A 12896-nucleotide genomic window follows, 5' to 3' on the forward strand; every position below is an offset into this window, starting at 1 on the left:
AGCAGGATATGAGGAAAAGTTGGTTTCCTGTTGTTTGGGGCCCTCTGGTTTTTCTTTGCAACTGCAGGTGTGTTTCTGAACCTCACTTCAGTAAATACAAGAACAGAGTCCGTGCTGATGGTTTTGGTTTTCTTTGTAAAGATTTTACACTTGTTTATGATGCTGTAGTTTAATTCTTGTTTTTCATCTTTGCACACACACACACACACACACACACACACACACACACACACACACACACACACACACACACACACACACTTGGCTGTTGAATATTTCAGCGGGGGGGAGGAGCAGCTCTCACGCTTCAGTTGAGGCTGAAATATTTATCCATCGACGTGATGGAGGGAGGGAGGGAGGAAGAGGAGGCGGAGCTAGAGGAGGTGTGATGCTGCTGTGCTGTTGCTAGGGGAACAGAGAGAGAGGAAGCTGTTGGTGTGTGTGTGTATGTGTGAGTGCCGAGGGGGTCGGCTGGTGGCGGTGACACTGATCCTGCTGCGTGAGTGTGTGTGTGCGTGTGTGTGTCGCGGTGTATGGAGGTGAAGCAGCAGGAGAGGAGCGGGATGCGACGATGATGTGGACGTCCAGGCCGCAGGGAGGGAGGTAAGAACAGCGCGGGGGACACAAAGACGGAGGGATGGTGGTCGGAGGATGGAGGGGACAGACATGTTGAACGCAGGCGCAGGCAGGGTGATCCAGTGAGATGGAGGTCTGGCTGTAACCTGATGCAGAGTGTCGTGTTTCCTCTCATGACCCGAATATCTGCCGTATGTTCAGAGGAGAGCTGCTCTAAGCCGCACGCTGTCTTTTATTTTTATTATTCCTCTCTGGATCCATCGCCCACCCTGATAATCCTCCTTTTGTCTGTTCCTCTCTCTGCGTTCTGATTCTGCCTCAGTGTATGCCACATTTTGGTTTCTGTGGAGGCAGGTCTTTTGCTTTTTAATCCAGAAATCAACCTTTGTTTTATCAACCTGCTGTCTGATCAGTGTCTGAGCCTCATGCTGGGACGGTGTTCACACCCATCTGCAGGTGAGGCCAAGAATCAGCAGACAGAGGGAGAGGAAAGGTCGTCTATGCACAGAGAGCTGCAGGCCTGCAGGGTCTGTGCCAGGTAACACGTCTGAGGAAGAACTACAGATAGATAATTCAGCTACAAAAGGTTGCAGAGTGACCGAAGAGCTGGATGCATACAATGACTTCAGTTTTTATATCCGTGTGTGTGTGTGAGAGAGGATGCAGCAGCAGCAAGAGCTGAATGATTCCTAAAATACATCAAAGATCTGATGCACAGGCCTACCTGCTGTATGGTTCGGCTGTAGTAAAGCTGTGTGTGTGTGTGTGTGTGTGTGCAGACAGGCTTTGACTCGGAGCACATGGAGAGAGAAAGAAAACATGATTTGACCCAGTTTTGTGGAGGAGAAGGAGGAGGAGGAAGAGGAGGAGGGGGTGTCTTAGAGTCTTTCTAGTATATAAACACAGGATGTGATGCACATTTGTTGCTCTGTTGTGTTTGATCATCAGATTTCCTGTTATTTCTTTGTCTTAGATCCTTTTTAAGAACATATTATCCCTCTAATATCCCAGGAAAATATGAGAATAATGTGCAATGTGTGACTACAGTAGAGGAGTGAAGGTAGACATACGTGGTCCCAGGCTTTGAGTGTGGTGCAGATGTGCAGGGTCAGATGTTGACGCCAAAAGATAAAGTTAAAAGACGCACAATTAGGTTGATTACGTTCTTAAAAAAACACCTCAGCTCTATCTGCCTTTAGATATCTGAGTCAGAGCCTTAAAGAGGAGGTATTGTGCCTGTTTTAGACTTTATTCTGTCCCTCTGGTTCCACCTAAAGATGGGTAGTGATTGATTCTGCTTATCGAGCTGATTCTCTATCGATTCTCCTGTCAGTTAGGTAGTCAGTAGGCTTTACAGGCTTTCAACATTTTAATGAGTTTACAAGTAAACAAACATAAAATTGGTCAGTGGATCTCGATATCTCTGGACGTAAATAAATGTAAATAAGTAAAAATTGAAAGTCACGTGACATTGATGTACTGTTTTGTTATATGTTATTAACTGAAGAAGGCCATCTGGTGTCTCCGAGTGGTTATAGCAACGCTTTGAGTTGTTAAGAACATTGAGATTGTCATAGTTTTGCTTACACCTGCACATATCTTTTCTTCTATCATGCTTAATATTCTGACATTTAGAGTTTTCAGTATTGTTTCCAAAGAGCAATTATGAACCAAATTTATACCAATGTATGCTAACTGCTAGCATATCAATGCCATTTCCCATGTATGTTAGCATCAAGCTCTGGTTATAGCTTCTTCCGTGTTTCTTCTAGGTTTACAGATTTGGGTAGGTAGGTGGGTGGGTGATATTGTCAGCAGAAGGGTGTGTGTGTGAATGCGTTGGGGGCTGAACTTTGTCGTGAAAGGACAAATGTGAACACAACGATGTACAAATGACATCACGTCATGTGGATATGGCTATTTATGTCAAATAAAAAAAAAAGTTATAGATCTGGTTTAAGAGACGGGCAACTGAATCACTTCTGCTGTGATCTGGTGCGACATGGAAAGTAAAATTAACTCGGTTTCCTGGGCGGCGGCGGCCTCCGTTAGCTCCCCCTTTACAATGGTAGGGAACCACTGTCCTGTATTGATTTTAGTCCATTAGGAGATATATAACCTGTTGAATGTATTGAATAGAAATCAAAACGGAAATAGAAATGTACATTTCTGTGCGTGTTCAATTCTCAAGTAAAACTTCAAGCAGAAAATCCTGAATCAGAGTTTTCTTGGGAAACTGATATCTAACTGCTAAGCTAAGATAGCTGCGGCAGACTACCTGGCAAAAAGTATGGCAGCTCCACCATAATGTATAGAATCAATAAGGGAGTTGTTAAGCATAAAGTCTAATATATTGATGGATTGAACCATTCCTCATAGAGTCTTAACAGGAACTGGTTTTGATACCCACGCCTAGTTCAACTGTAGCATCTTTACATGATTTAAGCATCTTTACATGATTTACAGTTCAAAAAGCAAATTCTCTATTTTCCTCCTTCTGGTGTTTTAGAAAACCCTTATTTCAGCCCCAGTCTACCGTCTCTTTAAAGCCCCTCCTTCCCTCTGATTGGCAAGCCCGTAGAGTATGGAGCCAAAATGACCTCATCGTTTTTAGGAATTTCTACAACGTAAGAATATATTGAGGATTGAGAATCCGCACACACTCTGTCTGACCATCCAGCATTGGTGCTGTATTCTTGCAGAGTACCCCCTCTTTAAACGTGGTTTATACTTCTGCATCAAATAAACGCCATAACCATTTAACCAAACAGAAACTTGAGCACGTAACCTAACGAGCACTTCCTCCAAAATTCAACAATGTCATGGAGGCTCAGACCACAAGCCCTTTGATTGGTCTGTTAGTTGACATCATTTAAGCAGTTTACACAGGAAGCTCTTTCTTAAAGCTTTAACATTGCTGATCTAGAGTCAACTTCGAGGTGTTTGCAGACAGACTGTGGAGGTGTCTGACCGGGTTGCGGCGTGTAACTACTCCTGTCTGAAAACACGAGACGATAATGGTGTGTGTCTTCTGCACTGATCATAGTGAGGTCAGACTGTGTATTACAGTGTGTGTGTGTGTGTGATTACAGGCTGTTTGAAAGGTGAACCTGAGCTCTGCAGTCCGCAGCAAAGACGTGTCAGCAGCCGTCAACATTAATAACACTATACAGTATGAGAGAGAGAGAGAGTGTGTGTGTGTGTGTGTGTGTGTGTGTGTGTGTGTGTGTGTGTGTGTGTGTGTGTGTGTGTGTGTGTGTGTGTGTGTGTGTGTGTGTGTGTGTGTGTCATTCAAGCATCTTGCTCCGTCCTTTAAGCTTTAATCCACTTTCACAATGCATCGTGTGTGTGTTGCCCTCTTACTCTGAGGGTTTAAATATCAAAGGAATGCTGATGAGGTTGAAATAATTTGTTGTGAATTCTCAGCTGTTTACAGTTCTAGCTCTAAGATAGCGTTTATTAGCTTAAAGCAGAGGGCTAAAATGAAGTTTATGGAGGTACTCCATTTTTTTTGAGGTTTTTGAGTTTTTTGGTAACAGGCAGTTTGGTATGAAGGACTTTCAGACTCTTCATTCTGTGGTTATACTGTTTTTCATCTTAGGATGAAAGAATGAATTTTGATACATTAGGGAGTAGACTTTTTGCTGCACTAGGGTGAAGATGTATGGTTACAGAGTTAAACTCAAGCTAAATTGTCAGATAACTGTGTTAGCAAGCAGCTCACTAAAGTATTGGCTGATATAATTTAAACTACAAATGAAACCCAGATCATTTCCCTCCCCTAAGAGCGTTTTATATATGTACTAGTTCCTCATTTGTGTGCCAAATCTGTAGCTTGAGTTGAGTAAACATCAGATGTTGAAATAGAAGATATATCCAAACGCCATTCTGGTTTGCTTGGCCCTTGAGTATAGAAAGTGACTGGAGAACCAGAACAAAATCTAGATTATAAACCTCTACGGACAGTTTCCAGGACATATTAGTGACGTACATTTTTACGGACATTAATGGTTGAACTTACTTAAAATGAACCAAATTATTTGGTAGACTTGATTCTTGCCACATTAAAACCAACTTTCCAGAGTCTGCCTGTAAAAAAGACACACGGGTAGCACTAGCAGAGCTAACTCCGTCTGTATTTACATAACACTGCAACATGATATCTGTGACTGTTTACATCCAGGTTGTAGAGCTTTAAGGTGTTAATTAATGCAAGAAAAGACTGTTCAATCATGCAAATTGAAACCGAAGTAGAAATACTTTTTGCGTACTTAAAACCTCTGATCTGACAGTTGTCTGAAGAGTCTGTCAGTGAGTGGTACCTGCCGGTTGTACAGGTGTACTGAATTAAATGGCTGTGTAGTATTAGGGGAGTGAGAGTTTCAATCACTTATTAACCTCCGAGTCTGAACCTGTGGTCTGTCGGGGGGTTAAATAAACCATCTGCTCTCTGCGAGGATTAACAGATTACTCTCTGTGAGTTCATCCTCTACCAGGAACGTTTCCCATCAGCTGGTCTCAGATCAGACATGTGTAATCCAGAATGGAGCTGGTAGGAAGGTTAGCAGACTCCAGGTGGGACTGTACCCTCAGGGACACGCTGATGGTTCTGTGTGAATGGGCTGAATGGGACCAGTTCAGGGGTCAGTGAGGGATCGTGGAGTGGCAGCATGTTCGGCTGGGTGGGGGCACTGATCAACTGGAGCTTACTGGACAGAGAGCGGGTCGTGAGTCCGTCTGAGCTGACGGCTCGTGGTGGACATGGATGGGTAAGAGCAGAGGGTCAGGCCCAGGTTAGATGGTGTTTTCTGATTGATGGAGTCCCACAAGAGGCTGTGAGACCAAATCAGGGGACTGGTTTAGCCAACTAAATGTGATTTCAGGTCTGGTTAAGCCATTTAAATATTTATACCTGAATGCTAATGACTAAATACTTTATTGTCCTGGGACTAATGTCAGAATATCATGGTGTTTCTGCTTCCCAGGATAGTTTACCAGCAATGCTAGCCACAGCATGGTCACAGTGTTGGCTCAAAGCTAGCCTACATGCTAACAGCATGAAAATGTCAGTGCTGACATGCTAACAACAAGATCATGTGGCATGGTCTTGACAATGCTGACTACCTAAATTGTTTTAGTATGCTAGCTTGCTTACAAGGGAATGCTAGCAGCTGTGATAGCTGGTGTTTAACACCTTAACACCATGCTAAACATGCTAATACGTGTAAAATTAAGCCACTGTTTTAACAACTTAAGTTCAGTGTTTTAACATGCTGAAATGTTAACATACTGATATATGGCAGGTGTAGTTCTGTCATTTTTGTGAGTATGCTATTGTGATTACAACAGAAATGCTAACATGCTAAAATATATAAAGGATAGACAGTGTTTAACATCCTACTTTAAGAGTGTAAATATGCTAATAAAGTAATTTTTGGCAGGTTGAATTCTTATTAGATTTAGTACGTAAGCATGCCAATATGCTCACAGTAGGAATGCTAGCAGCTAATATAGCCTGTACTTAACACTTCAACATCATGCTAACATGCTAATACATGTAAAAAATAAAGCAAAAATGATAACAAACTGATAAAGCAGGTGTAACTCCTTCATTCAGGTTAATATGCTATCATGATTACAACAGAAATGCTAATAAGCTAAATATATAAGGTAAAGTTAATGTTTAACACCTTAATTTTAATATGTAAATATGCTAATATAGTGACATTTGGCCAATATAATTTATACTATATTAAGTATGTTAGCATGCTAATGTGCCCACATTTGGAATGCTAACAGCTGAACTAGCCTGTGTTTGGCATTGTTAGTGTTTTAATATGCTGATATGATGAAATATAGTGATGATAATCAAACTTTAGTGTAAAAGCAAGCTAATGTGCTAAACATGGAATGATGCTAGCTTTCTGTTTAAACGAGTGTTTATCATTTGTCAGTTTGAGGTTTGAGTGTGCTGCTAGCACACTGTTCTAGCATTTCTTTGATACATAAGTCCAGTGTTTTAACATGCTAAAATTTATGTTTTAGGAATGCTAACAGGCTCACATGGCCTGTGTTAACATGTTCACATCAGGAATGCTAACAGCTGACATAACATTTGCTTATCATCTTAGTGTTTTAACATGCTAACATGATGATAGTCTGCAAGAATAGCCATTGCTCATTATCTCATTTTGGTATGCTAATTTGCTAACAATAGAAGTGCTAATTTGCTGATAATGCCTGTGATTCTCATCTTAGTTTAGTATGTTAGCATGTTAGCACAGTCTCAGTGAAAGCTATAACCAGCTGATGCTAAGACGATAATAAGGCCTCACCCTATATCCAGAGCACTAAAGCCCTCACAGACTTAGCGGACAACAGACCTGCTGTGTGAAAGTGTTCATGAGGTGCGTTCAAGTCTGAAAAGGAGAGAATAATTACATGGCTATGATGTCACATGCTACCTGAAAACAAGCAGCACCATCACATCATTGATGGTGAACCCTCAGACACTGCTCACATGTTTCAGAGTCTGCAACATTTGGTCACAGTTCACCATCCTCAGCAGAAAGCCATGATATCATTTAACCTTTCGTGCTTGAGATTCATTTCCAAGTTGAGCTTCGTTATGTGCAGTCAGGCTGCACAATGAAAATGAAAATCATGCTTCATCATGGTTGACATTTGAAGTTGTTTCCACACCCAAACATCACAAGACTCTGCTGAGTTTATACCCAACTGTAGACCAGATTCTGCAGCATTTTTAACAAGTTATATTTTGGGCTTTTTACACCTTTATTCAGAGAGGATGAAGCACTATTTCCTCACTATTTGCTCTTCCCTGAGTCTTTGTAGTGAGACTACTGGCTCTGTTTTAGTTTATTTGTTAAAGGTGTGTGTTCAGGGTGCAGGGTCCTGAATGGAGGCCTGGCTCTGGCCACTGGAAGACATCACAAAGACTTTAAAAGGCTTAACTCTGACACCTCCTCACATCTAGGGTTATCTTTGTCCCAGACCATTAGAGGGATGGAAGCTGGGTTGCACGTCACCATTTCCAAGACTGTCCCTACCTTTCTTACCTTTATTATCTCAGAGAAAAACTGTTTGTTTTTTATCATAAAATAATAAAGAATTTGGAGATTCTCAAAAAGCAACTCCAGGGTGTAATTTAATTTGATGAAATCTAACTTTAATGCTAGAAATATGGTTTATAAAAATTCATTTGACTTGGATTAGTTTTACCAAAGAACTGTTTATAAACAAAGAGGCTGGCTTTGTGACTGATACCACAGCCAACCAGCAGGGGGAGCCCCAAATGTATTAGCCTCTCTTATGAGGAGCTATCATCTTTTTACACAGCCCCAGAGGAGCATTAATTAATCCTGTGTGTGTGTTTCTGACCACTCTGTGTGACAGTAAGTGTCTGTGAGTCTCCTCCTGTTTACAACACCATCATCCCAGTGTCAACAAACGTCAGCCTGACTCTGTTTGTCCCTGTGTTTCCAGCCGGTCCAGCGGTCCAGCGCTCTGCTCAGCCCGGCGGTCATGTTCAGCACAAGAAAGACCTGGGACCTCGGCCACGCCCCCTGCCTGCAGGAGCTCTGGAAGAAAGACATCTCATTGGACGGTGAGTTGGGAGAGGAGGGGGAGGAGGGAGAGGGGGAGGAAACACCAGCGTGGCTGCATTTTTGGCATGACAGCAGAGTGTGTGTGTATGTGTGCGTTTGTAGGTGTGTGTGTGTGTATACAGAGAGTTGAGTCATACCTGTTAAAGATGAATGGAGGAAGCAGAGGAGTGTGTGTTTGAGGGGGACCAACAGGTGAGTAGAAACTCTCTATTGATTTATCGATCTGTGTGTTTTTGAGTTTGTTTCTCAGCTGATCGGTTTACAGTCTGGGTCCCCGGAGAGACGACAGATCAGGTTTACAACACAGGCGCTTTTGTCACAGAGAGGGAGAGAGTTTTTCATTTTACAGAGTTTGTCCAACTTTTTATCCAGCGTTCTACGTTAACACAACTTTTCAGCTACAGTTTTAGATTATTCGGGTGTTTAAATGATTGAGTTATAGAGAAAAACAACACTTATAAAGTAAACCATCTCAGAAGTTGTTACAGTGTCAGTTCAATCTCTTGTCTCTGGCTCTTTTGAGGTAAAACTTAAACTTTTCATTTTGAGACTGCCATTGACTACAAATTTTAAGTTTAATTTCCCATAAAGCTACCAGCTGTTTTTTCAAGAATGAAAACATCAACCAGGAATTTTATTCCCACTGTTAAACCAAAGAGGATTTAAAGTTGAGTAGTTCAGGAACCTTTGAGATCAATGTGCAGAGCTGCTTCATGCATATGAGATTCATTATCCAGGGTTTTAGCTAAACTACGTGCTTTATTCACCATGAGAACTGACTGACTTCTGCAGAGATAATAAAGATCTTTGTTGATTTCAATCTATCTTAGATCCTTAATTCTATTTTACAACTTTGATCTGTTAATCCATTTTTGGAACAAATCAGCTTTTGGAAATAAAAGGTCTCAAACAGCCTTCTTTTCTTTCAGCCTCTGATGATACAAAGCTCTAACATGTTCATGGAGTTACATAATATTGTTTTCTTACAGCTCAGGAGGATTCCTGAAACATTTCCTCATTCATTAGTTTTAATTGGAGACAGCTAAAAATTAGATTTTACCAGACTTATCTGTGTTTTTTACAAACATGTTTACAGGGCTCCTACAGCATTTTTTGCAAAACAAGAGTAAAACTTTTTAAGACCATATGAAAGGAAAATAAACACTTTTTGCACAGCCTTTGAAATTTCTGAAGAAGAGGTAAAACTTCAGATGTGAACAGTACAGGGGAAATGTATGTTTCTGTTCCTGTGCTGTGGTTCTAAGCTACTGCTGCAGGTGACATGGACCAGCAGGTAATCATACCTGAGTCATGGCAAACGTTTGCATGGTCTAAAGCTAATCATTCTCCCGTTCTTACTTAGGCCAGTACAAATTTACAACTACAACCATAATTACTTCAGACCATAGACTCTAAACATTTGTGAACGTGTATGGCTGGGACAACATGCTTTTCTTTCTATTCGATTCTTTTACAATTTTTGCGATTTTTATTTGGGTTTTTTTTTAACACCAGACCATGTTAAAAAGTTGAATGATGATGATGTCTACAGACTATACCAAGAGCTCTATTTTCAAAAAAATTGCACATCACGTGTGAGCCAGATTTTTGGATCCATTCAGGGAATCTGACATCACATTATCAGATAGTCAGAGAAAAAAAAATTCTTCCACTGGTGAAGAAAAGTGTCAACTTTTTTCCACCCAGCTCATCAAAAAAGACTAAAATGAAGTTATTAAATTACAAAAGAAAAGAACAAAAAATGTGATTATTATGTGAAACACATTTTTTTTCTTCCACCCCTAATAGTCCCTGCTATGTAGGGATGGATACCAAATTAGGTACTTTTATAGGTTACGACTAACCTGTCAAAAGTACTGGGTACCGATTCACATAAAATCAAAAGCTACCATGTTTTGGTACTTACATGCATCCCAGTGACTATGAGGGAGTGGAAGAGTGGGGATTTCCCATACTGGACATGAGCACAACATTTTAAGGTTACATATTGAATAGTAAATATGTTGAACTGAAAGAAAACATTTTATTATTGAACAAATTGATATTTTTTACCACATAAACACAAAAAAGTACAGAAAATTGGTACCATTGAGTACCGATTGCCAGGTTACCGTATTGGTGCCCTATTGTTTCAAATGTGTAAGGTACCCATCCCTAACTACATCACCCGTCTGTTCCTGATGCAGAGTAATAAAACCGATTGTTGGCGAGGGCCATGTTGGATATGACGTGGGTTTTGAGCTCCCTTTCTTACAGCTAAAGTGCGCCTGTTACTCATGTAAGCTGAGCTGTTCCTTTGTATTGGACAAACTTGTGATCCCAATATCTTCTAAACCACAAAGTCAGAAAAAAAAATCGCCCACCGTACACTGTGTGCCTATAGTGAAACTAGCGTTTGAGTCCCAAGACGTTTTTTTTTTCAACCAGGCTGTAAGTTTGCTTTTTAATGCTGTAAATTTTGGCTTGGTGTGTACGTGGTTATGGTCTATCTACAGCCAGCCTCAAGCAGATTCTTAGGGGTAGGGGTGGCAGTAGCTCAGTCTATTGGGACTTAGCCTGGCAGAGTTGCTGGTTGAAGTCCCGGCATGAATTTAGATTGGTAGTTGGGCTGATAGATAAAATAAATGAATTCATATACTTAATTTCTGTTACTCTGAATCATGCTACACACACACACACACACACACACACACACACACACACACACACACACACACACACACACACACACACACACACACACACACACACACACACACAAACACATGCACTTGCAGCATTTTGCACGGAAACATGCACTGATGGAGGATGCAAAGAGAGGCAGCATGTTCAGCACATTGCTCAAGGGCACATCGATAGTTCTCAGGAAATTATTCTGACAACTCCCCGGCTATCAGCCAAATTTCCAATCCATGCCACAAATTGAAAAAGTGATCCTGCCAAGCCAAGTCCCAATGGACTGAGCTGCTGCCTCCCAAATAACTGCCGAAGTGTCCTTGAGCAAGGTGCTGATGAAAGAATATCTTCTTCTTTTTACAGTAAAGGACAAAATAAACCAAAACATAACACTGTATATGTTTGATAAAATTTTTCAGGCATCCCTTGAGTGAAGGTATACGGAAGCCCTTAAAGGCCAGGATTAAATATTTCTCATTATATTGAGAAGACAAATCTTTTTTCTCTGAATTAGTGACATAATTCATCTCATTATCTTGAGAGCATTTAACTTTTTTTTCCCCTGTGATAAAAACATAGTTTTCTGGGGATTTAAAGACCAAATCAGTCAATCAAGGTTGTTTAATTCTGTTTCTGTTTCTCATCATCTTGGGAGAACACTGTATAAACTGCAAACGACTGTTGCCCAGAATTTCAGAGCAAATGTGAAAATTAAAATTTAGAAAAAGGGCTCAAAACTAACATGTTTGTCCACTCTGATGTTGATTCAAGTCACATTTGATCACAAGAGATTCTGTGAGACCTCAAGTCTGTTGAATCAGATGTTAAATGTGAGGTTTGGCGGTCTTTTGGAATTGTTTAATGTGTTTTCATGAGGATTGTTATGGTTAAAATCAGTCTAAACGGTCATATGTGCGATCTTCCTCAGTTTTAAGATCAGTTAAAACCTAAGTCTTCAGGTGTTAAAGTCAGGATGTTGTTTCTCAGGCAGCAATCTTTGTTGTTTCTGTAATTCAGCCTTCAGCTGTTATTTGTTGAGTAGTTTAGTTATTTGTTTGTGTTTCTAAATAAATCCCAGAGCTTCAGAGTGTTGAACGCTCGCCACCTCGGGCTGCAACACAAATCCTAATCAGACCGAACAGAGCGCTGCGTCAGGAAGAAAGTTTCTGACTGAGAGTTTGACCTCCAACAATTCATTCTCGAACATTTCAGCCCTCTGTGCAAGAAGCCTTTGTGTCAACATGAACGGCCGTCATGAGAAAGCAAACACAGCGTTTTCTCCTGACACAGTACGAGTGTGTGTTCGTGTGTGTTTAATCCTGTTTTCTAGCCTGTCAGTGTGTCAGTTCAGTCCAGCACACTGTTCAAAGTGTGTGTGTGAAAAATCTGAGCATTACACAGACTTAACTCACTCACAGAGTGCAGATTGTTCCAGGTTGATAAGATTTGAGGCCTTATAGAAAACTTGTGACCACACACACCTACACACACACTTCCATGTGAGCAGGTTAATGTATCAGCCTGTTATCACCTGTTATCTGGTCAGACTGGTTTCTATGGTATAGAGGAGGAGGAGGAGGAGCAGGTTTGCTCAGCAGCAGGCGGAGCCCTGAACTCTGAGCCGGAAAAGAATTCAAAATATTTCTTTTTCTGCCAAAACTTGAATTGTCACAACCTCTAATCTGCTTACATGGATTCTGTTTATTTGGAAAACACTTTGCTCCCTAAGAGACTTAAAGTTTTTAAGGTATGTGGAGTTTAGTTTGTTGCACAAGAAGATTTCAACATTTAATCTGCAGAAGTTTAACATCTCTGCAACTAAAGACCCTGAGTGGTGTGAATATACTTTTTTATTCCACAACACAAATGCTAACATGCTAATATTTCACAGATAAAACCCATGTTAGCATGCTAACATAGCCATATTAGCTTTATTTTTTTACTATGGTTTTAAATCTAAGTTTAGAGTGTATGCATGCTATCGTGATCGTGGCG

General features: G+C 40.7%; 1 protein-coding gene across 4 annotated transcripts in view; it reads left to right on the forward strand.

Annotated features, from left to right (window-relative positions):
• Positions 1 to 12896, forward strand: part of kifc3 (kinesin family member C3) — a 63036-nt gene that overhangs the window by 26269 nt on the left and 23871 nt on the right. Inside the window, exons 1-2 of one of the 4 annotated variants that reach the window (XM_074666166.1) lie at positions 397 to 603; positions 8083 to 8203. In XM_074666166.1, the coding sequence (XP_074522267.1) occupies positions 8122 to 8203 (82 nt within the window). In that variant the 5' untranslated portion in view covers positions 397 to 603; positions 8083 to 8121. Of the gene's footprint in view, positions 1 to 396; positions 604 to 1012; positions 1033 to 8082; positions 8204 to 12896 lie in introns of those variants that run through there. The other 3 variants (XM_074666167.1, XM_074666165.1, XM_074666164.1) reach the window with 3 other exon arrangements.

This window comes from Halichoeres trimaculatus, unplaced genomic scaffold, assembly GCF_033239565.1.
Source record: "Halichoeres trimaculatus isolate MK-OKI-2021-1 unplaced genomic scaffold, fHalTri1.1 fHalTri1_scaffold_3, whole genome shotgun sequence".
NCBI classification, from domain to species: Eukaryota; Metazoa; Chordata; class Actinopteri; order Labriformes; family Labridae; genus Halichoeres; species Halichoeres trimaculatus.